This window comes from Poecilia formosa, unplaced genomic scaffold (genome assembly GCF_000485575.1).
Source record: "Poecilia formosa unplaced genomic scaffold, Poecilia_formosa-5.1.2 Scaffold930, whole genome shotgun sequence".
In the NCBI taxonomy this organism is placed as follows: Eukaryota; Metazoa; Chordata; class Actinopteri; order Cyprinodontiformes; family Poeciliidae; genus Poecilia; species Poecilia formosa.
The window spans coordinates 49,241-72,824 of record NW_006800869.1 but is presented as its reverse complement, the minus strand read 5'-3'; the positions used below and the strand labels follow the sequence as shown (position 1 = coordinate 72,824).

The 23,584-nt window shown below is 39.9% G+C and overlaps 1 protein-coding gene and 1 long non-coding RNA gene across 2 annotated transcripts in view; one reads left to right on the top strand and one right to left on the bottom strand.

Annotated features, from left to right (window-relative positions):
* LOC103132130 (junctional adhesion molecule-like) overlaps positions 1 to 20,438 on the bottom strand; it is a gene marked incomplete at its 3' end in the record, with an annotated part of 20,796 nt that extends 358 nt beyond the window's left edge. The window contains exons 1-3 of the mRNA XM_007543876.2: positions 20,289 to 20,438; positions 12,918 to 13,265; positions 5,722 to 6,054 (exon numbers count right to left, since the gene is read on the bottom strand). Coding sequence (XP_007543938.1) covers positions 5,722 to 6,054; positions 12,918 to 13,265; positions 20,289 to 20,364 — 757 coding nt within the window. The remainder of the gene's footprint in view (positions 1 to 5,721; positions 6,055 to 12,917; positions 13,266 to 20,288) is intronic.
* LOC107835027 (uncharacterized) lies at positions 4,576 to 5,702 on the top strand. The gene is made up of 3 exons (XR_001660856.1): positions 4,576 to 5,354; positions 5,418 to 5,424; positions 5,692 to 5,702. It is a non-coding gene; the product is annotated as an uncharacterized LOC107835027 (long non-coding RNA).
* Positions 20,439 to 23,584: the final 3,146 nt, after the last annotated feature.

Below are 23,584 nucleotides of genomic sequence, written 5' to 3'. Positions count from 1 at the left end.
TATATGCCGGCTCAGACGTCGCCCGGCCAAACAAGGTCTGCGTCAGGTGCTGGGGAACCAGAGCACCTTGATGAAAAATGGGCTACTGGAACAAGACGGAAATGGGCGAGAGACGAAAACATGGATCTGTTGGAATGCTACTACTCAAGTAACCCTAGTCAGAGGGGTTACATGCAAAGACTGAGGGTGGAATGGTTACTTCGACACCCACAGTCTACAATGACTGCCAAACAACTAGTAGCTCAGTGCTCCAACATCTGCAAACGGCAACTGCTATCACAACTTGAGATTGACGAGGTACAACACAAATGCTACGGCAAAAGGGAGGAGCCCAAAGGTAAGGTCAGGGGGGAGTTAACTCTCGTAATGAACGAGAGAGAGAATCGTGGCCTGAATGAACACCAGGCAACCCCGACGCCAATTACAACGGCTGAGTGACTTGGACACTGACTTGCTGTGATGCCGGGCCACTAGGACCAACTTTGGGGACCACTGGATCACCATAATTTAGGTGAAATGGACCAGCTGTAATTCTTCACAAAGTGGACTGTTTTTCTCCCTTTTAAGGGAGAAAAACATTAAGCAGCTGCTCTGAGTGCTCTCAGAGTACAAACATCAGTGCAAGAGGAGAGATGGAGAAGAGGGAGAGTGCAGCTGTTTCTTTTTTTTGAAGAAACAGATTAACTCCATAGAGAAAGGAAATACAGAACATTTCAAAAATAATTCTGTTAAAAGTGATTTCTGCGTTAATTTGACAGCCCTAATGCTATTTTTGGATCAATCTATTTGCTAAATTTCTGTGGAAGGTAGCTCCAAATTACTTGTCTGCCATCTGGTGTCCTTGCTTCGTCCAGTAGCATGCTTGGTGATAAGCCAACCTTTTCATACACAATGGTGTTGTATTGTTGATGAACAATTTGTTCAACCAAATCATTTGAGTGAACGAACTGAAGCAAATCACTTCATCAATTGATCTGTTCACAGGTGGAACATTCGCCTTTTGTGATTCACAGAAACTATAACAAATATTTACTTAATGAGACACAGAACCACTCCAGCACGGTAGCTCTACGGAGAATCAGAACATGATCCATACATGCTGTGACAAAATACTACAGCACAGTGTGAGGGATTCACATACTATACAAATCATGATGTTCATGCCATCTAATCTCCGAGTGTAGATTGGAGACCTGATGGAAAGCAAGTTGTTGTGGTGCTGTGTCATAGCATGTCCAGAGTCATGCAGTACATGGATTTTGCTCGAAGAGGCTATGTTTCACTCTGCATGAATGTGCAGATCCAGTGAACGGATACTGTGAACAAATTATTTTAATGTTCTGATTCTAGATATGCAGTATACTAAAACGAACTGCTGGTTCTATCACTAACACACATGCAAATATCAGTGATTCTTTGTTAATTTTACAGTTAAATAGTCTTTATTGCTAGCTTGTCAGAACACACTGGCTTCAAACACACATGTATGGTGACAGGTGATATTACTGCATTAGTATTTTTTTATTGGCCCTTCTACGATTATGTTTTTAATTTTAGTTTATTAGGTTTTGCATTATTTTCATTTTCACCTTTAGTTAAAAGGTACAGTGTACTGACTCATATTTTAAATGAAAAGTTGAGGTATTGTGTTAATAAATTCCTTTATTTTGGAGAAACTTACTTTGTGTTTTTCTGTGCTTATGTGCAGTGGCACCCGCTTTGGATGTTAAGCGGCATTAAAAGGCAGTTATTTAATGGGCTAATAACGACGTTTAACTAAAGTTCTACAGGGCTTAGAGTCCCAGTTGACGGCGTTAAAACTAAAAACCTAGAGGTTGGAGTCCTTGTCAAACGGCGTTTTTGACTAAAGTCCCAGAGGGTTAGAGCCCCAGTTAAATGACGTTTAACTGAAGTCCTAAAAGGGGTTTTAATGTTTTTATCTTTTTTTTTCAAAATCTCTTTCTCTTTCTTACTGTTTATTCAATGTGTGCTGTTTTTTTTATTATGTAAAGCACTTTGAAATGCCTTGCTGCTGAAATGTGCTATACAAATAAAATTTGATTGATTGATTGATTGATTGATTGATTGATTGATTGATTGATTGATTGATTGATTGATTGATTGATTGATTGATAATAATGGTCATTCAATGGGCTGCTAACATCCAAATCAGGTGGCAGTGTGTGATGGCTGCAGATACAGCCACACAAATGTGGTAACATTCAATCACACCACACACAATAGTTCAGTCAGTCTCTCTACACTTATATTTTGTTTCTTTAAATATGAGATTTAATTTACAGAATAGCTTTTTTTTGTTTAGAATTCTACTCATCATATAACACTGTAATCTGGAATAAGTGCTCACATTTTAGTTTACACTGTTATATGTTTTACATGATTTGACCTTTGTTTGCTTTGAGTTACTTGAGTGCCAGCTGCTCCAGTCCTTCAAAGAGGTGGAGAGGGGATGGAGCAAACCTATGGAGGCTGCAAATTGGTCCATACCACAACGCAGCATTAAGGAGAGGGAATGGGAGTTTCTTATGTTAGCTTCAGTTAGGTTTTTGTGTGTTCTCCCCTTTGTGTCTTCTATGTGGCTTGATCACCCAGTATTTAAGTTTCCCCTTTGTCTCATTTAGAGAGGTCTGTTTGTTTGAGTTAGTCTGAGTTCAATTCTGTTGCTTTGACCTCTTTTATGGGCCCAACTTTGACATTTTTTTATTATTTAGCCCAGTTTCTGTTTGGATTTAAACATGTGGCTGATTGTCCTTTTACTGCTCAGTCCATCACACAGTGCACATTTTCTGAGAAGGTATAATTCATTATAAATCATATAGTCTTTTATAGCCAAGCTAATTCTTTGACAACAGTGAAAATAAGAATATTTCCTTTTCCAAGCCTGCAGTGAATTAATCACCTCTCCCACATCCTCATCCTCTTGGCACGTACCTGTGTTTGTCTGTTTTTAGTTCTTCTGTTCCCACTGCATGCTGTCAAATCTAATCTAATCTAATCTAATCTAATCTAATCTAATCTGACCAGTGTTTTCTTTCTGTGGATCTGTAAGTTTTATTCAATCTGTTCATTGAATTTTGGTCCATGGATCTGTTGCCTGAGATAAAAAGACTTGTATTGAGTGGTCTCTCACGTTTCCCTTTCTTTCCTGCTGTTTTGTCTAATTGAATGGTTGATCTGTTGAGATTCCTTCAATTTGTGGACCACAAGCAGGATCTGATCTTCCACAAGGTCATCTGTTATCTTTCACTTATGTATATCTTGAGTAGTTTCGATTTAGGTTTTGTGTGTGAGCAATGTGTGACCTTTTATTTGCTGCAGTGTAAGGACATTTTTCTTAATAAATATTGTGCTGTGAGGATCAATTGCTTCTTATTGGGCCCAAAGCTGGATCTTATTAGAAGAAGTTCTGTTTTTTGAGTTAGAGGTTAGGTTTAGGACAAAGATGTCAATTGCATTTATTTTAGGGTTAACCGTGTACTGGTAATGGTTATGTTTAGAGTAAGGGTTAGGGTTAGGCTATAATATGAATTAAAAATTATTGTAATTCAATGCAAAGTCCCAGAGTAAGAAAGGCATTTCTATCTACCTCTGGGAAGGGGGGGAGAGGGGATGGTGTGAGGGGTGGAGGTAGGGGTGCATTCACGGACTGGGAAGGGGTTGATTTCAAATGTATATGCAAGTAAAAATACAAAAAATGTCTCTTGGCATATTCAAATAAGAACATCTCATTTCTAATCGAATGGCAACACTTCATGATGTAATAGAACAGGCCATATAACTCTTCTGGGTGATCAATATAACAATAATCCCAATCATGGTATAGCAGCAAATTAACCAAAAAATAGTTGTCAAAGAACCAAGGTGTTCTAACCCTCTAGTCAAAGTCTAGGTAGTGAAATGCTATAATGGGTTCTTATGGGAGTTCTACAAATTCCTTCCACAGCTTTTCAAGCAGAACACGACAACTACTATTCTGCTTGAATAGCTGTTATAGCTGTAACCGCTTCTACAAGCTTTTGTATAGTAGAGAACAGAGGTGGGGACTTGAGTCACATGACTTGGACTCGAGTCAGACTAGAGTCGTTAAAATCACGACTTGAGACTTGACTTGAAAAAATGCTCAAAGACTCGGACTTGACTTTGACTTTCATGCCATTGACTTGAGACTTGACTCGACTTGAAGCGGTTTACTTGAAAAGACTTGATATTTTTACTCAAAGTCTTAAACATATTATTTATAAAGTGGCGTCATTAATTAATTTCACTCATTTCGTATCAATATGCGCAGACCATCACTGTTTTTCCTCTCTCCTTCTGTATGTATGTGTGCGTAGCTGCAGCACAACCAATCAAATTAACAGGATTTGGACATTTAAAAAAACGCGGGGACGCTACAGAGCTCAGGGAACGAAAGACGAAATAACCGCTGGAATATGCTTCCGGGAGTAATTTCTTTTGGCTACGCAGGTTATGAACTTTCGAATAAAAAACGAACTGCAACTTGTAAAACATGCAAGAAGAGAATATCGGATGGAGATGTCACGACTCCAACTGTTTTTATCAATATTGAGATGTGAAATTGACTGTAGATTTAACCCACTTGGCCTGACAGGTTTATTTTACCATCACATCCAAATTCAAAACCACTCTACTTTATTTGCAATGATTTTGATTTTTTTTCATGTGGTTTATTTATTAAAACAGACCAAATACAGTGACTGTCCCAAATAAATTTTGTGTTTAGAATATCTGGCCCATATTTACTTCCATATTTTGGCCAGTTTGGTCTTCTGCAAATGCAATGCAGAATAGTTAACTGAAATACAGTGTCCTTCAATTGCAGATTTCTGTTAATTGTTCAGTTGATATATTTGTTTTGTTTCTTATGTCACTCAAACATGGACACATAAAAATACATGTTCACTCAGTGAACAGGTCAGAGAAAAGAGGAAAAAACTGCTGTGTGTATTGTGCTGTGGAAATGTCAGCATTTTTGTCTTTTTTTATTGAATATCAAGTTTAACAGAACTGCGCAATAAAGTGGTCCAATTTAAAAATGTTTTTTATACTTTGTGTTCAGCTACACATGTTCTATCATTTGAGATAAGTACAGATTTTAAAAAGAACAAATGGTCTATTATTTGAATTTTATGTATAATTGTAAATTATATTAAAAAAAATAAAAATGACTCGAAATGACTTGAAATTAAAGGTTCCTGACTTGAGACTTGACTCGACTTTTGCCTGTCTTGACTTGAGACTTGACTTGACTTGAGGACAGAGACTTGAGACTTACTTGAGACTTGCAACACAGTGACTTGGTCACACCTCTGGTAGAAAAGACTGGATTTTTCCACACAAAGCTCTTCTATTCTCATTTAATATTTGTTTAATAGGAATACAGTAAGAAATGTGTTTGTTTGTCTTCACTAGATTTAAACATAATAAATGTTGGAGCCTTGAAAAGACCGGATCATTTCTATTGTTAAAAAGATACTAGAATAAGAAAACACTGACTCCACTGTAAACTCATAAAATATTCTATCCAGCAACATACCTCATCATTATCATTTATTAATAAAGTGGTTTAAAAACCAAAGTGCTGTATAGGCAGTTCTTCAGTCAGTCAAAACTGTAGATTGCATCAGAAATGTTTCCCAGCTTGCACAGATAAGCTTCATGTAAATCTGCTCCACTGACCTTTGACAAAATGAAGAATTACTTTCTGTCTGACGATGTCATTTTTCCTGTAGATGGTGCAGATGTAGACTCCACCATCTTTCTCTCTGGGGTCTCTGAGGGTCAGACTGAGGTCTCCACCCTTTACTTGCTCTTTATTCATTCTTGTACGTTCACAGTAAGACTTGTCTTGTTCTTTAGCTTTGTTGCTGCCGTTCTGATACACATGGACAATCATGAATTCTGGTTTAGAGCGGGTCCACTCCACAGTGTCGTCGTCCTCAATGTCAGCTGTTTCACAGGGCAGAATTGCAGACTCTTCTCCTTCCTGCACCGTTACCTCCACCTGTTGAACTGAGAAAACAAAAGTGCAAAGTCAATTTTACTTGTTTATGCTATTCTGTAAGCATCTCTATTCTGTAAATGTACAACTTAGACACATGATTCTGCTATTTAGAATAAACATCCACATTACCCACTGACACGCTGACTGTCTTTAAATCCCGGTTGAATGCGGTAGTGTTCAAACAGGCATTTGCTCGATCTCTTTATTTATGTATTTATTTGGAATTTGTTTCTTTAAAATGTGTTATTTTTATTTTTGTGAGGTGACATTATGTGCCCTGAAAGCACTTTTTCAGGGCACATTTTATTTAAAATGTATTATTATTACAAATACTTAAACTGCTTTATAAACAAGGACGTTGCCATGGTTACTGCTTCACATGGTGGAGGACTTCCAGGTATTTCTACTTATGTACATATGTATTTATGGGTGGCGATAGGCAGACCAGTAGCTGCGCTCCATTTCCCACAAATCAGGATTTATAAAGGAAAGGTGTGCGGTAGGGGTTGCACCAATTAGTCGACTAGTCGACAAGTCGATTCTTTTCTCTGCAATGACTTTTTTCTGGGCCAGTCGACTAGTCGCAGTCACATGACTAAACAGATTTTTCCAAGGAAATGAAAGAAGGTGGATTAGGTGAGTTCGTCAGAAAGCTCAAATTGTATGAAAATGTAAATAATTTAACAAAGACAAACTGTAAATTACAGCATAGGCTACCGCAATAGGGGCGTTGCGCGGCGCGGTGGTTAACACGGCGCCCCGCATACAAAGGCCCTAGCCCGCGGTAGTCAGGAGTCCGACTCCCGTCCTCCATTCGCTGGGCCCAGGCCTCTCTCCCCCCGCTCCGCTCTCTCTGCCCCCTTACAGTCAGATTGCTTTGAAATAAACTAGTGCCGAAATTTCCTTAAAAAAAAAAAGAAAGAAAAAAGACTACTGGAGTAATGTGGGACAACGTGTCATGATGTCGGGCTTTTTTTATCCCTCAACTACCCCCAACTGATCAGCGTTACCCTGCGTATTGAAGATTTTAACCTTCAATATGCTCTTTAGATCTTTACGCTTCTAAAGAGCGTAAAGATCTTTATAAGATCGCTCTTATAAAGTTATGGTTTGACTACATCTGGAAACTAAGTCGGAGGATCTGATAGAGCCGATCTCAGCCGCCGTCTGCATGTCGGTTCAGAGAGCCGAACCGACTCAGTCAGCAGAGCCTCCTGCTGCGCATCGGGTTGAGGAGCAACAGGAGGCTTCGTTGAATTCAACTGTAACCAAACGGGCTCCGTTCATAACAAGTTTAGTTTGTGATGTTCCAACAGCACCATTGTGGTCAGTGTGATAATTTGACTCCTATACGCGTAGCTATCCAGAGATCATCAGCATCAGCCGGTGTTTGGAAAAAAAAAGTCAGACCCGACTTTGTGCAACAAACTTTTCTCCGCTGCTCACGAAGAATGATTTGTTTATTGCTCTTTTAATTCTGCATACTAGACTCAGTAAAAGCGGCAGAAGGGGAGGGGGTGTCAATAATTGCCGTGAAAATAGCTGATAAAGCCCCCAAGTAGTTGTGAAGGGTTTTTGCGCTTACGTCACTATGACATCATCACGACTAGTCGACATCGACTCGACTATTATCATGATGTAGTCGACCTTAAAAAATATGTAGTCGTTAAACCCCTAGTGTGTGGCCACATGCATGAGGACGGCTTTATGCATCCGATTTTTCTAAATTTTTTTGTACTTCAGGTTTTAGTGTGAAAACTGTGCACTCTTTTATGCTTGAGGCCCCAGGTAATTTGAAAGCTTGGATTGCTTGAATGCAACAGGAATATAAAGGAATATGAAGCTGACCTTTATTTTACTTTTACTAAAGAAAGATCTTCAGGTATGGATGTGTACAAGCCTCTTCACAAACTCTGTACTAGTACCCTAACATAAAAGTACATATGTATCTCTATAAAATCTCTATTTTGTGTTTTTACATTTATATATCATTCATTATTACTTCAGATTACTAATCAGTCTTACATTAAGCAGTAGTGATGTGATTTTCTTGTCTGTGCTAAAACTTTTTGACTGATGTGTTGAATACTTTTGGTACCAAGTATCTGTGTTCCAAGAAGAACTGATCGTTCCCTCCACCTTTGGGAGAAATCATTCTCAAGGAAAAGGGTTAGATGACCTGTGTGTGTAGATAGAGTTTGCCATCTGTCTCTTGCTGTTTATCTTTTACATTCTTCCTTTTCCCAAATAAAAGGCCTGCTCTACCTGATAGAGGGCAGAATGCTCTGTGAACGGCCCGGAGGAGCAGTTTGCCAAGTCTTATCAGCAAACTGAGTCTTTTCAAAAAGTTTGGCCATAAAATTCATATGTTGCCTGGTTCTTTTATGTAGATTTGGAAAATACCTATAACAGGAGTCAATTTTCACTGCAAACCTAAAGATTCCTTAGATATATTAACTAGAGGTGTGCCGATCGATCGGTCACCGATCATAATCGGGCCGATTTTCGTGAAAAAGTGCATGATCGGTGATCGGCGATCATTGGCTCTTGTTGCCGATACCGATCACCTGCATCTCATTTCCAACCTGCCTGTGCAGCTGGTCTCCTCTTTCCTTCACTCTGCGCAAACGCGCAGCAACAAATCTTAAGCGATGTGGAACTATAACGCACTGAGTGAATGGGGAAGTTTGCGTGTTGCTGCGGAAAATTGAAGCAGGTCAAAAATGCATCAACACAACGAAGCTAGTACGACATAAAAACAAAGCCATACTTGACGGAGTTTGGCTACATCGAGGCTCACTGCAGTAAAAAAAGACATAGGGAGGATCAGACAGCAGGTAAAGCAGCGCACAGCTACAAACACTCACCCGGATTAGCATGACGGTCAGAAAGCTAAACAAAATTATGTAAGTCTTCGAGCTGCGATGTAAGACGCTGGTTCTGCTCTCGCTGTTGAACCGCTGCTACGCTACAGGTAGTAATATTTCACAGACGGAGCTTCGCTTCTGCTCCACCTGGTAGTGACTCTCACACCGAACCTGCTTAAAGCTGAAGCATCTAACCTAAAAAAATACATTTTATCTACATATTAAAACTTTCGCTGTCCTAACATGAGACAGATAATCTCTGAAAAAATAATCGATCTCCTCCCTGATCTGCATAATTACTCCGCTCAGTCAGAAACAGCCAATCAGAACTAGCAGTAATCAGCTAGCCGCCATGCTATCAGGAAGTTTTCTTTCAGTAACTCTGGATTGTTTATTGTAATGGATCCTGTATTTGCCTTTGAATGTTAAGTTTTATACTTGAACTTTTTGGCAATGTTGAGAGGTTTTATGCCTTCATATGTTATCAGTCTGTTAAAGGTAGTATTATCAATAGCAGTACAATTTGCACAATGCCTGTTTTGTTTAGTTTTCTTCTTGGAAAAAGTTATTAAAAACAAGTTTTTGTCTAAATTAAGGTGAATTCATGGTTCCTTTTTCCACATAATGTAACCGGTAGTGTTTATGATAAAAAATAAATAAATAATAATTATGTGATCGGTATCGGTGATCGGTATCGGTGTATCGGCCATCATGGGTGATCGGTATCGGTATCGGCAGGAAAAAACCTGATCGGCACATCTCTAATATTAACCCATTAGCCCTCGCCCCCAAAATCCCTAAAAATGCCTGAAAAGGTATACCCAATTTAATTCAGCTACTGCTCTTGAACAATTTGGAGTACATACAAACGTTTGGTCTCTTTATGAAGATGGTAAGCTAAATGTTCTATTTTTGCAGTCAAAAACACTGTAAGTAGTTTGTAGCTATTACGTTTGTAGTACAAAATAAAATCTTTGCTTCACCCAGATTTTTCATTTTTGTTTCTTGTAAATGCATGTTGAATGTTGAATGTATGGACTGGAAAATACAATAAATGTGAAGAATAAAGTATTCTGCTTGTGGATTTCAAGAATGATCAAAATAGCACAAAAAATAAATGTCATTTTGGACATGTTTATTTTTGAGGATGTACAGTATCTTTATCAGTATCTGCATATCAGATGTTGTCCAAGTGTGCCATTTGGAAACTCCAAATGGCACACTTAGACAACAGACTTACAAACTTCAATACAAACTTCAAATATACACATTTCAAATGCCTGTAACTCCTAAATGCTTCGACATACAGTCATCAATGAGGGCTCTAATGAAAGTTAATGACTAGAGGAATTCTCTGGTAGACACATTACTGAATTACAGTAAATCAGTAATGTTTATTTATATAATTACTCATAATTACATAAGTAAAATAGCATATCTGTCAAGTTTTGGATTTGAGAATACTTTCCTACTACTGTCAAAGCTGGGGACGGATGTACGGAAGAGGGAGGGGGGTGTCAGTGTACAATCAGACCTCCAGACCCCCACCCCCTTTTGCAATCCTCTAACCCACAACCCCCCGCATTCTAACAGTATGCTAAGCCTCCCCTCCCTCAGCCTGAAGTGACTCAATTCCGATTTTTTTTTTTTTTGACTTAATGTGACCTGTATCTGATCTTTTCATGGGTGTTTGAACAGCACAGGTCAGATTCTTTTTCGAATGTGACCCGTATCCGATACGTATCCGATTCGTATCCGACCTAACGTCCAGGTCGCATTCATCCAAACTGAACATCACTGATTCTTAACAAATCTCACTATTATGCGTCCTGATACACGCAAGCAGGAAGAAAAACAACAACATGATGGATTATACGAGGATTAAGTTAATATGCTGCTCCGGCCGGACAACAACTTCAAACATGTAAGCTAAGCTCCACCGTTAGCCTCCATGTTTACTTCCGCAAGCAAACATGGGAAGTTTGCTTGCGGAAGTAAGCAAACTTCCGCAAGCAAGTTTGCTTACTTCAGTTGGCAGTTCTGCCAACTGTCTTTTTATGACAGTTGGCAGAACACTTAGAACGCTGAAGCTATTGCGCCCTCTGCTGCGCATGCGGGACACTTTCAGGTCGTTGGCCTGTTAACACTGCATAACGCATACAGGTCGCATTTACTGGCAGTGTGAACGGCCCCGGCAAAAAAAATCGGTATTGCCAAAAAATCGAAATTGAGTCACTTCAGGCTGCAGTGTGAATGCACCTATAATGGACATCGGCAGAGTGTCCATCATGAGCAGCATGCAGCCGATCTGGTGTGGGTTAAGAAATTTTTAAGTTGCAGTACATTTAACTTTTATTGTCCAGTTCTCTCACTAATGTAGAACCATGGCTTATTCATAAAAGAAAAAGGCTGTTTTGTTTTCTGTGGAGCAATTTTTTTTTCTTATTAGGAGGTCTTCGTCCACAATGTGGCTGTCGCAGGTTCAATTCCTGGCCCGATGACCTTTGCCGCATGTGTTAACTCTCATTATTCACCTTCCTGTCTAACTACTCTCAAATGAAGGCCACCTGAGCCAAAAAACCTTTTTTTAAGGAAAAAAAATCCTTTGTTAGATTAGCTCTTTATGTGAAGCAAACTAAATGATTTGCATAAGATTGACTTAAAATTGTCAAGTTAATCCAAATTAATAAATTAACTTGGATAAACTTAATTTAATTACTTGTTACCAATTGAAGAAATTCAATTAAGTTGGTTCAACTATTTTCTTTTTTCAGTGTAGGAGGATTTTGTTTTTTTAAAGCATTTTTAACCTATTTAACCTATTTCTAATTCTGGAATCATGTCTCAGATGTCACAACTGTCAGTTTTGAGTTTCTTGGTGACTGAAAGCCTTTATGGCAGAAAGGATGCCAGAATAGATGTTGTACTGTGCAACCAGCTCACGACATCCTGCACTCCTTTAGCGAGGGTTGGGCAACCCTTGTGCCGACACACTCTCAGACTGGTCCTCAGATTCAGAGTAGGATTTCCAGGAAAGATCCTGCTCATTGTGCAGTGCTTCCGGCTCCTCCTGAACCTTGTCTTCCAGTGGGTTTCTGCATCAATGCTGCCGGCCTCCTGCATGGGTTCTCCATGGTCCGTCTGGCCGGAGGCCATATCCTCTTTGTGGTTTCCACCGGCTGCACAACACGCCACCAGACTGAACTTGAACATCTTTTTGATAGTTTCCCTGGAAATTGGTTACAGCCGTTTGTCATTTTGTTGATTGATCTTTTGTGTATAGTCTCATGTGTCGTTTTTTCCGCTGGATCCTTATGTCGTCTCCCTGTGTCTACTCCTGGTACCTTCCTCCCATGACTTTGGACCCTGTAGCAACTTCCACTCCTGTCTCTACCTTGATCCATTACTCACCTTCACAAATCATCTGTGCTTCTATATGTGTATTTTATAGCAATGGGTCAGTCATAAATGTTTCAACTCCTTCATTACAGTATGAGGGAGGACCTACCAACATAGCAGTGCAGCAAGTACATAATATGAGAGGTCTAGCAAAGAAAAAAAATGAGAGAGCCAGCTACCCAGTTTTTTTCCCTCTGGCTGCTCAGCTCTCACTCTTTCAATCAATCTACCATTTCCTTGGTAAAATTTCCAGTATAGCGTTGCTATTTTTGAGGTGGGAGAACTTATAAGTTTCATAACTTTTATGAGCTCCACGTAGTGCTGCCACAGCCTTTACAAAAAAAATCCCTTGAAAATCATGTTTTCACATGTGATCACAAGTGAAAACGTGTATCACATGGGAATCACATGGGACTTTACCATGAAACGTTCCAAAATCACATATGTGCCTTCACATGTGATTCACATCATTCACATGTGAAAAATTGTGTGAACCACATGTGCAGTTTTCATGTGGTCACATGTGAAAGTCACATGTGACCACATTTCAATGGCCAGTAAACATAAAAAAATCAACATGTATTACTTTAAAATTAGTTACTAACCTTCAACCTGCAGTTGAACATCTGTCACTCTGATTTCTTCTCTGTCATCACTGAGGATGCAGGTGTAGGTACCGCTGTCAGAGAGGTGAGGTTTTCTCAGGGTCAGGCTGAAGTCAAGAGAATCTAAAGCATCAGATTTCATTGATGTTCGCCCACTAAAACGTATATGTTGTCCACGAAGATCATCTTCTTCTCGCCGCAGATGGATAATTTGTGGTTTGAGATCATAGCGTCTCCAGATCACTGTGGGGTTTCGCTCTGGTAAAACACCCAAGTATTTGCATGGCAGCACAACTGATTCTGCTCCCTCAATAACATTTTCTCCAACCGCCAAAGAATACAGGGGGGCTTAAAGGAAAGAAAAAACAGACAATTAACAAGTCAAGTGAGTCTTTAGCTCAGTATTAAACTCTGACACTTACTTATTTTCTTACTTATATTTGTACTACTGTCCATGGATGAGATGGCATTTTGTAGGATATAGAAAAAACATAAATTATATTTATTGGATTTAATGCTCTCCAAAAATCACTTAAGTGAAAGTTTTAGCTATGGGCTCAGATGATGCAGCTTGAGGTGTTCATATATAGGAAGGAGATCTCTCAATGTTTTGGTTAGAAAGTTAGTGTGGACTTATAGGTGAAGTCACACCAGCTTCTCTCTGCCAATAAACCTAATTGCTAATATTTGTGACACTCTTTTAGCAAAGTCTATCAGCAGTGAACGTGTGCCAATGTCACTGCTCTACAATACAAAATGACCCATGTTTAATATTGTTTAATTATACAAGAATCTTATTATATTGCAATATATTGCCAAAAAAATATTTTAGCAAGCCAAATAATCAAAAAACAATCAAAGCCATGTTTTCTGACATTTGGTTGAAAAGTAAAAGCAGTATGTACATCACCAGTCATGTATTATCTGTTCGCCTTCAGCCATTCATACCAGTGTTAGTCAGTTTCTCCACGGACAGCAGGTTTGATATTTAAAATGTCTTGTGAACCCAAGTTGTTCAAATAAGATGTTAGCATACTTGACAACTGTGGCATTGAAAGCTCTTCAAAAGTAGAACATGAACTGGGCAGAAATGGTGGCTTTCAGCATGGGGTGGGATATCAGTTACATTAAATTTAACTGGTACTCCTCATAGCTCTGTGTTATATGTTACAATATGGCAATTTCTGGAACACTGAGATTCAGTCAATCAATCAATAGGTTTATTCATTCAACAAAACACATCACATCACTTATGTACAAAACATTGTAACAATTCAGCTACATGAGTGAAAAGGAGCAGGAAGAAGAAAAAACGTATACAAAAACCTCCCCCATTCTCAATAACTGCAAAATAAATCTGTTATATATAAAGTGAAGACTGAAACTTACAAACAATGTATCATTCTCCTCATTAACAATATATAATTCTCCTCATTGTTAATGCAAGTGTTTAAGACAGAATAACCAGCCCATACACTTATGTCCATTATAATGGACATTTTGTTGAAGCTTATTTTTTGTTCATACTATGAGTTACCCTTTCTAGCCCTATAGTACTCTTTAGAGGACATCATGGGCTTCCGAGAGATGTGTCAGGTTTGCATACTGAGAAGTCCCTTTGTTTCCTAAATCAAAATGGCCGACCTGCCAGAAACCACATTTTATGGAAAGAGGGTAGACGAGTCAAATATTTGTTCCTTTTGTTATTTTTTGTCATGACATGTCATGTCATAATTTTAAGTGAGGGTTAATCACGTTTTAACTTAAGCACTATGTGTTGACAACATTGAGTTGTGATTCCTGTCTGTACCCAGATTGCACATGATGGCAATTCAACATTGAATTAACATCTTTTGCCAACAGCGAAGCAGCTGTGTGTTTGGGTCATCCCACTCATGTAAATAGCAGGGGTGGACCGCTCCACTCCTTGTAGTACGTTGTAGATGTTTTTGTGTCAATATATCCCACACAAACGGTCAGTGAGAATTGTTATGAACAAGTAAGAAAATGTACAGAAAGGAATCAGGACCGACTATCCTCTATGGTGCTTAATTTAAAATGTGATAACCCCCGCTCAGTAATAAAATGCTCTGACCCAGAGCGCTGATGAGGAGGAGAGGAGGGGAAGGGGTGTAGCGGGCTGTCAGGTCCTTACACAACAGGTGTCAGAGTCTGGTCCGCATTGCCGGCAGTAAGTCGGGCTCGTTTCCGGTGAGAGTTGGACTCCGCCAAGGCTGCCCTTTGTCACCGATTCTGTTCATTACTTTCATGGACAGAATTTCTAGGCTCAGCCGAGGTGTTGAGGGGATCCGTTTTGGTGGCCTTGGGATCGCATCTCTGCTTTTTGTGGATGATGTGGTCCTGTTGGCTTCATCGGAACGTGATCTGCATCTCTCGCTGGAGCGGTTCGTAGTCCCTGGTGAGGTGTTCCGGGCACGTCCCACCGGGAGGAGGCCCACAGGAAGACCCAGGACACGCTGGAGGGACTATATCTCTCGGCTGGCCTAGGAACGCCTTGGAGTTCCCCCGGAGGAGCTGGAAGAAGTGGCTGGGAAGAGGAAAGTCTGGGCCTCCCTTCTGAAGCTGCTCCCCCCGCGACCCGACCCGGATAAGCAGCAGAAAATGGATAGATGGATGAATGGATGGATTCCCTCATTTTAACATGAGTGCAGCTTCATAAATGCTACACTATACTGCAGCTTTCTAGGTAAATGTAGTTGTATACGTAAACATTAAGATAAATATTAATTTAACAGAGAGTGTACATTGGGAACTATATGGTTTGTATTTGTTCTCAGACCTGTAACCAGTACACTGTTTAATCTTTCAATGTCTTTCAGAACTTTTCAGAACTTTTCAAATGTTTATCATCTTTCTAATCGGCACCTTCCTCACTTTTATTCTTGTGTTTTTCAGCTGTTTTCATGGACTCTGTTCTTCTGTGGACAACATACTGTTGTTTTGACAGTCAAAAAGGAATCAAATATGTTTAAAGATCTGTCCCTCTTTTCTTAAATAATGTTATATCAAACCCATGTTGTCATTTTTAAACCTTTTGTACACAGTTTACCCATCATCTGCCAAAGAAATAGTGTTTAACACCAGAGAAGAAAGTTTTAGTGGCATGTTATGATGTAGACCTATCAGACCTAAAAATGTACATTAATCCTTACCTTTCATTCAATATAAAATCAACCCAAACCTGCATGCAGATCCACATTCAGATGATGGTTGAATCAATATTGATCTAATGTCAGTTATAGTTGAAACCCTAATGTTGATTCAACATACAAGTCACCGACCACTTTCAACGTTGATTCAATCATTCTCTGCTATCTGGGTAGGAAATCACATAAATAGAGACATTGGAAGACACTTTTTTCTTCTGTTCTCAGGAGGTTATGTATAGAGTATTTTGATTTGGTTTAAAGTAGGACACTTTTTCAAATCATGATTCAAACTATTCCATAATTTGACTCCATGCACCAAAATACACATTTGTTTAAAGTAATCTGTGCAATTCTACTTTTGAAATCATACTTCCTTCAGTTATTTCTGTCACTTGAGCTTAAGACAAAAAATACTTTTGTAAATTAAATGGCAATAATGCCTTTCTAGTTTTAAATGTAACTGGTGAAATGTTTAAATGAACCAAATCAATTTGAAAATATTTGATTGAATAAACAATTTATTTGTATATTCTCTAGGAATCACTTTGTACAAAATTATTAGTGTTTTTTTGTGTCACAAACAAAGGCTTAGTGTTAGTTTTATACGTGTTGCCCCAAACCTCCATACAATAAGTCAGATATGGAACAACAAATGAATAATATAAAGTCTGGAGTGTGAAAATTCTAAAATATTTTTACTTTGTTTAAAACTCCAATACCTTTGCAAAGTTTTTGTTTTATATACTTTATATGAGATTTCACACAAGTGTCCATCAAATGTGGCATATACCAAGGAGATGCTCTGTCCCCACTGCTGTTCTGCATAGGCCCCTCATGTAGAGGAGTCATCTCCTCTACATGGATGACATCAAGCTATACGCCAAGAACGAGCGAGACATCAACTCACTGATCCACACCACCAGGATCTACAGCACTGACATTGGGATGTCATTCGGACTAGAGAAGTGTGGTCGGATGGTTACAAAGAGAGGGAAGGTCGTCCGCACAGAAGGGGTTTCACTCCCAGACATTGAGGACAACAAAAGCAGAAATTGAGGACAGCTACCTGGGAACACCACAAGCAAATGGCAACCTCGATGAGGTCACAAGGAAAGGAGCCACAGCCAAATACCTCCAACGAATAAGGCAAGTCCTGAGAAGCCAGCTCAATGGCAAGAACAAGATCCGTGCAATAAACAGCTATGCCTTACCAGTAATCAGATACCCTACCAGAATAATTAGCTGGCCAATGGAAGAGATGAAGGCCACGGATGTTAAGACTCGGAAGCTACTAACCATGCATGGAGGGTTCCACCCCAAATCCAGCACCCTGAGACTGTACGCGAGCCGTAAGGAAGGAGGTAGAGGACTAGTGAGTGTGAGAGCCACTGTTCAGGATGAAACATCCAAGATCCATAAATACATCAAGGACAAAGCCTCAACGGACGATGTGCTCAACGAATGTCTCAGGCAATGGGGAACAGAGGACAAGGTGCTGGAGGAACCATCATGGGAGGACAAGCCCCTACATGGGATGTACCATCGACAAATAACTGAAGTCGCTGATATCAGGAAATCCTACCAATGGCTGGAGAAAGCTGGACTCAAGGACAGCACGGAGGCCCTCATCCTGGCCGCCCAGGAACAGGCCCTAAACACCAGAGCAATAGAGGCTCAGATCTACCACACCAGACAAGACCCAAGGTGTAGGTTGTGCAAGGAGGCCTCTGAGACAGTCCAGCACATAACAGCAGGGTGCAAGATGCTGGCAGGGAAAGCGTACATGGAACGACATAACCAAGTGGCGGGCATAGTGTACAGGAACATCTGTGCAGAATATGGACTGGAAGCCCCGAGGTCAAAGTGGGGAACACCCCCAAAGGTGGTGGAGAATGACCGAGCTAAGATCCTGTGGGACTTCCAGATCCAGACAGACAAGATGGTAATGGCGAACCAACCGGACATTGTGGTGGTGGATAAAGAGCAGAGGAAAGCCGTTGTGGTGGATGTAGCAATACCAAGTGACCACAACATCAGGAAAAAGGAGCACGAGAAACTGGAGAAATACCAGGGCCTAAGAGAGGAACTGGAGAAGGCCTGGAAGGTGAAGACCACAGTGGTGCCTGTGGTCATCGGGGCCCTCGGGGCCCTCGGGGCAGTCACCCCCAAACTGGAGCAGTGGCTCAAACAGATCCCAGGAACAACATCAGACATCTCAGTCCAGAAATGTGCAGTTCTAGGCACAGCCAAGATACTGCGCAGAACCCTCAAGCTCCCAGGCCTCTGGTAGAGGACCCGAGCTCAGAGGATGAAAGAGACCACCCACGGAGGGTGAGAAGGGAATTTACATTTATATATAACGTATTGCTTTTTAGGCTGGCCAATTAAACTTCTCCCCTTCTCCAAGATTTCACTGAATCTAACACAGAAGTTGTTAGAGGTGCTGATGTTTTTAGCAGCAAGTTGGGCTCTTAAGACAAATTCTGCTCAAGGCCTCATACAGCCTTGGACAGGCCCTGCATGATCAGTTAAGTCTGCTGCACTACGCAGAGATGCGCAACGAACGGTAGATTTAATTCAATGCTGCTAATGTGGCTCTAGTAACTGACATTTCGTGTCTGTTGAGTTTTTAATAAGCGTCACAGAAACCCCACCCACGTAAAAAAAATCCAGCAAATTGCCATTAGATGCCATTAGAATTTTCATTTCTGCATCTTTGGTTTCTGAGATATTAAAAATTATTTTTTAGGTCATCCATCTTGCCCCCCTAGATGGATGACCATCTTGCTTATCCCCATCTTGCTCCAAAACAAGATGGATCCCCCCATCTTGCTCCAAAACAAACCAAAGAGGGCTACTTTGTTAGTGCAGGTTTGTGCCGTTAAATCTACCGCAGCGAAGTTGTTTTCAAGTTGGATATTGGATATTCGAGCTCCGCGTAGTAAGCGGCGCCTAGCTCAATGTTGATCCGATTTATGAACGCTAATTTTGGCCAGCCGTTCTCACCGATCCCTCCTCAAGTGCTCGGAGGTTCACAGGACTGTCAACAAATTGCCAAACCAAACACTCCTAAGACAGAAAAAATATATACTTTTTAATATTACAAATATTAAAAATATTGAGAACAGTACATCTCGTGTAGCAGCATGAATTTTGTGTCAGTTGGTCACATGGCAAGATATCTATTTACATTTGTTTCTTAGAAGTGTTTGGTTCCATCCATCCTTTTTTTAAAATCTGCATGTAGCACATCTAACTCTGCATTTAAAGAGCTGAAACAAACTATTGTAAGATGCATCCTCTATTGCCTCTTGATTGATCTCCATTTGCTTAAGTCCACAAGCCTCCAATTGTTTGAAAGATTGCTTTTGTTTCTTCTTGGACATTTCTTACTGTCCTTCTCCATTCAATTGTCAGTAATCTGAAGTCTTTCAAGATGTTTTATCCAAAGTTTTTGTCCACTTTCCACTTAATTGTTTACAGACGTTCACAAACATGCTTGCCCGGCAGCTATCTTGGATGTGACTGTTTTGAAGCCTTAAACTATATTTGAGTTAGAAATATTTTACAATGAATGTTGAATCTGGTTGATTGTGCTTACCATTCTGAGTATCAGGAATTTTCTAACTCTTTCCCTCAAATAATTTATTGACTTTCATCTTTAGCTGAAACTTTCAGAAATTCAATTAATTATTTTATAATTTATTGATCATTGTTTGATCATTGCTTTTTTACACTGGATCTGCTGCATCTCTTACCTAATGGTACACAACTTGTAGACTATCATGGAGTAATGATACTTACCGAAGCTCTGCATGATTCAATTAGTTAATCCATTTTTCCAAAAATAGTTTGTAGGGTTAAATTATTACTATCTAAAGTGATCATGATGCAAAACTGTCTTTTTTAATAATGCCTTTAATTTATATTTTATTATTGTTAAGCTTCTAAAGGTATAAAATAGTTGCCATGCTGGCTGATACTGTAGTTTTAGTAAGAAATTACATATCTGAACAACAAAGTTTAACAGTTTCATGCCTTGTTAGTGCCAAGCATAATATTACAGTGTGATAAATTTATTTATTGTTATTCAACACCAGTGAATTGCCAGGTACACAATGACCAATCTGTTAGAGGTTATTAAATAGAAAAGGTTAAAAATTATCCCAACACTTTGACCTTTAATAGAATAATTTCTTACCTTGTAGGAAAATCACAAGGATCATTATATTCTTGAAAATCCAGCCACTAAATTTTTCTCTTGTTATGAAGAACATAACTTTTTCAAGTAACAACTTCACAGAGACGTTTAATCTTTGTTGCTGTGGCTGTTGTGAAGGGAGCGGCTGCTAGAATGAGCATAAACCAGCTTGGCAGCTTTCAGGCTGACAGTTTAGTTCTCCTTTACTTTGCTACTCTTCTGCCAGTTAAGCACTTAAAGATATTCAAATGGAGGTTTCTACTCTACACTTATGTGATGAAATGCAAAATCCTTTAAATATCAAATAAAAAATTCTTTCTGAACATGGATAATATATCCATTTAGAAAATGGTTTATGAGGAGTTTGAAAGCTTCAGTCTTTTTATAACCTTTGTTGGAAGGTTTTTTTTTTGCAGAAAAAAACCCTACTGTCCCATGACTGTGACTCTTCTTGTGTCCCAGAGTGTCTGCTTTTTAAATTCCCTTTCATGCTCAATACAATTTAATTTACATACAGCATGGCTCCCACTCACCACAAATGTCACTTAAAGGCACTTCATTTTGGCTGTGCTGGGTGGTTTCTCTTATTAAAACAGTGTTTCTGTATGCTCTCTCATGCTGCTCTGTATTATTATTATAAGTATTATTATTCTTCATTGGCTTTACAATTCTGAAAATGATACATCAATGACAACTTGGTTAGGGAAAAGTATACAATATATAGCACTATTCTGCTTTAAAAGTTCATTTTTTATGAAAATAGAAATACTGTATATAAGATTTTTTTTCTTGACTTTTTTATAAGAGTATGAATATACAATTAAAGCATTTAAAATTACATTGCTTTAAGGTTTGGTTTGCATGGTCCTGAAATGACATGTAGTTCTTACTTATGAGGATATATTTAATAAAGTGTTGAAACAAAGTATCTGGACAAACTGAAAGTTGTTCTTGTGCTGACAGTTGATGATTCACCTTTGTGGAATGTTCACATTATTGTTTGTGCCACGTTTCTGTTTAAATGATGGGTTGTTCACTGGAAACGTAGATACGGCAAAGAGGATAAACAAGTCCAACACATCCACACACACAGACGATCCCTTCCAGGAAGAATTCTACAGGAAACTTCTAACGACCAGTGTGGCAAGTATTTGCTCAACTTTGACTTAAAATCACCACTGTAGCAAGAAAAGATTAGAAAATATTTAAACTTAGGATTCAGTTTTGTGTAGCTTGTAAACTTCTGACTATTTATAGGAAACAGAACTTCAAATTTAAATAACTAAAAATGTATGTGTCATGTAGCTTTGTTATAAAAGTCCTTCACCTGAGTGAAGTTGGCCCCTCCCCCTTCTTCAATTCAAATCAGACAAAATTGGTGTCAAACATTTGTGCTACGTTTGTGCAGGTTTGTGCAGCAAACATTTTCGTTTGTGCTGCTACCGTGTTTCCCCGAAAGTAAGACAGTGACTTTCTTTCTTTTTATCCCCTAAAGCCCCACTATGTCTTATTTTCGGGGTATGTCTTATATTGGAAAAAATTTGTCGAATTTTTTGTTTTAACCATAAAACAAAAATGAGCGGTGCTCATTTGGATCAGACGGAAGCGGCAGACGCGGTGATGTATGGAGAGGGGGACGGTGCGGACGTGGGCAGGAGGCGGCGCGCAGCTAGATGAGAGAGAGGCGGCAATATCCCCGTGTTTCCCCGAAAGTCAGAGGCGCAAAAAGTGGGTATGCAGCGTATGCAACGCATAGGGGCGCAGCACCAGCGGGGGCGAGAAAACCCCGCCTGGAGGGGGCGACGCGCCGATTATGTTTTCCCATACACTTCAGGGCGCCTCACGCTCCTTCACCTCTCGCATTTACTTGGTAAATGTAACAATTTTTACACTTCATGCACCTTCGCCCCGGGGGGGGAAGAGCGTCGCTCCTTCATCCTGACGGTCCTTCCCGGGGGGTGGGGGGGGATTTATGTTTTCGCATCCACTTGAATAATGTCCAGTTGCGCCACTGCCGAAAGTGTCTTACTTTCGGGGAAACACAAAAGTAAGATACACGGGGGTATTGCCGCCTCCCTCTCATCTAGCTGCGCGCCGCCTCCTGCCCACGTCCGCACCGTCCCCCTCTCCATACATCACCGCATCTGCCGCCTCCGTCTGATCCAAATGAGCGCCACTCATTTCTGTTTTATGGTTAAAACAAAAAATTCGACAATTTTTTTCCCAAAAGTAAGACATATGTCTTACTTTCGGGGTACGGCTTATATTAGCCGACCCCCCTGAAACCCCCGATACGTCTTACAATCGGGGGTGTCTTACTATCGGGGAAACACGGTATCATTTTAAAGATATAAAGAAATGTTTCTAGAGGTCATCCAAGGTCAAACAACCCCCCACATTCTTCAAATCAAACAAAATGGGTGTCATTCAACTCAGCTATGTTTGTGTTGGTTTGTGCAGCAAAAATTTTCGTTTGTGCTGCTTTGGCTTTGAAGATATTAATGAAAGTGTAAAGGTCAACCAGCCCCCCACTTTTATGAAATCAAACAAAATTGGTGTCATTGGTGCTATGTTTGTGCTGGTTTGTGCTGCAAAGATTTTCTTTTGTGCCACTATCATTTTAAAGATATAGAAAGTTGACCCTGTCAGGTCCTGGTGCTGTCCATTTTTTCATACCCGAAACTCTTTCTTGGACATTTGCCACAGTGATGGTTACCGGGCCTTGTTCAGGGAGGTTGCTGTGGTCCTCTTGTAGAGAGGTTAGCCACTGTGCATTGCTGTTGTGGGACGCCTCCCTTTCCCATATGCCTTTCCAGTATTGTTCAGTCTCCAGCCTTGGTGGGTCTGCTCTGTTGTTATTACCCTGCCATTGAGAGTATACTTTAGCTGGTTGGGTGGAGAAGAGCCGGTTAATCCTCCTGGCTTCATTCTCTCTTGGGTACTGATCTTTTCATTGCACCCCTTTGGAGCTCTGACAGTTGGCTCACTTCCCTCCTTATTATCTTGATCTTAGCCTCTAACCGTCTTTTCCATGATGGATATTGGGTCTCATGGTTGCTCTTATAGCCAAGCATCTCAAGGATCACTGATGCTGAGTTGTATATCAGCTCATTGGTTTCTGTTATGGTGTTGGTAGGGATTGTTCTCAATGCTGCATTCACATCTTCAATGAGACTTTCTGATGGTACTTCACTCAGCCGTTGTAATTGTACCTCGTCAATCTCAAGTTGTGACAGCAGTTGCCGTTTGCCGAGTTGCCGTTTGCGGATGTTGGAACACTGAGCTACTAGTTGTTT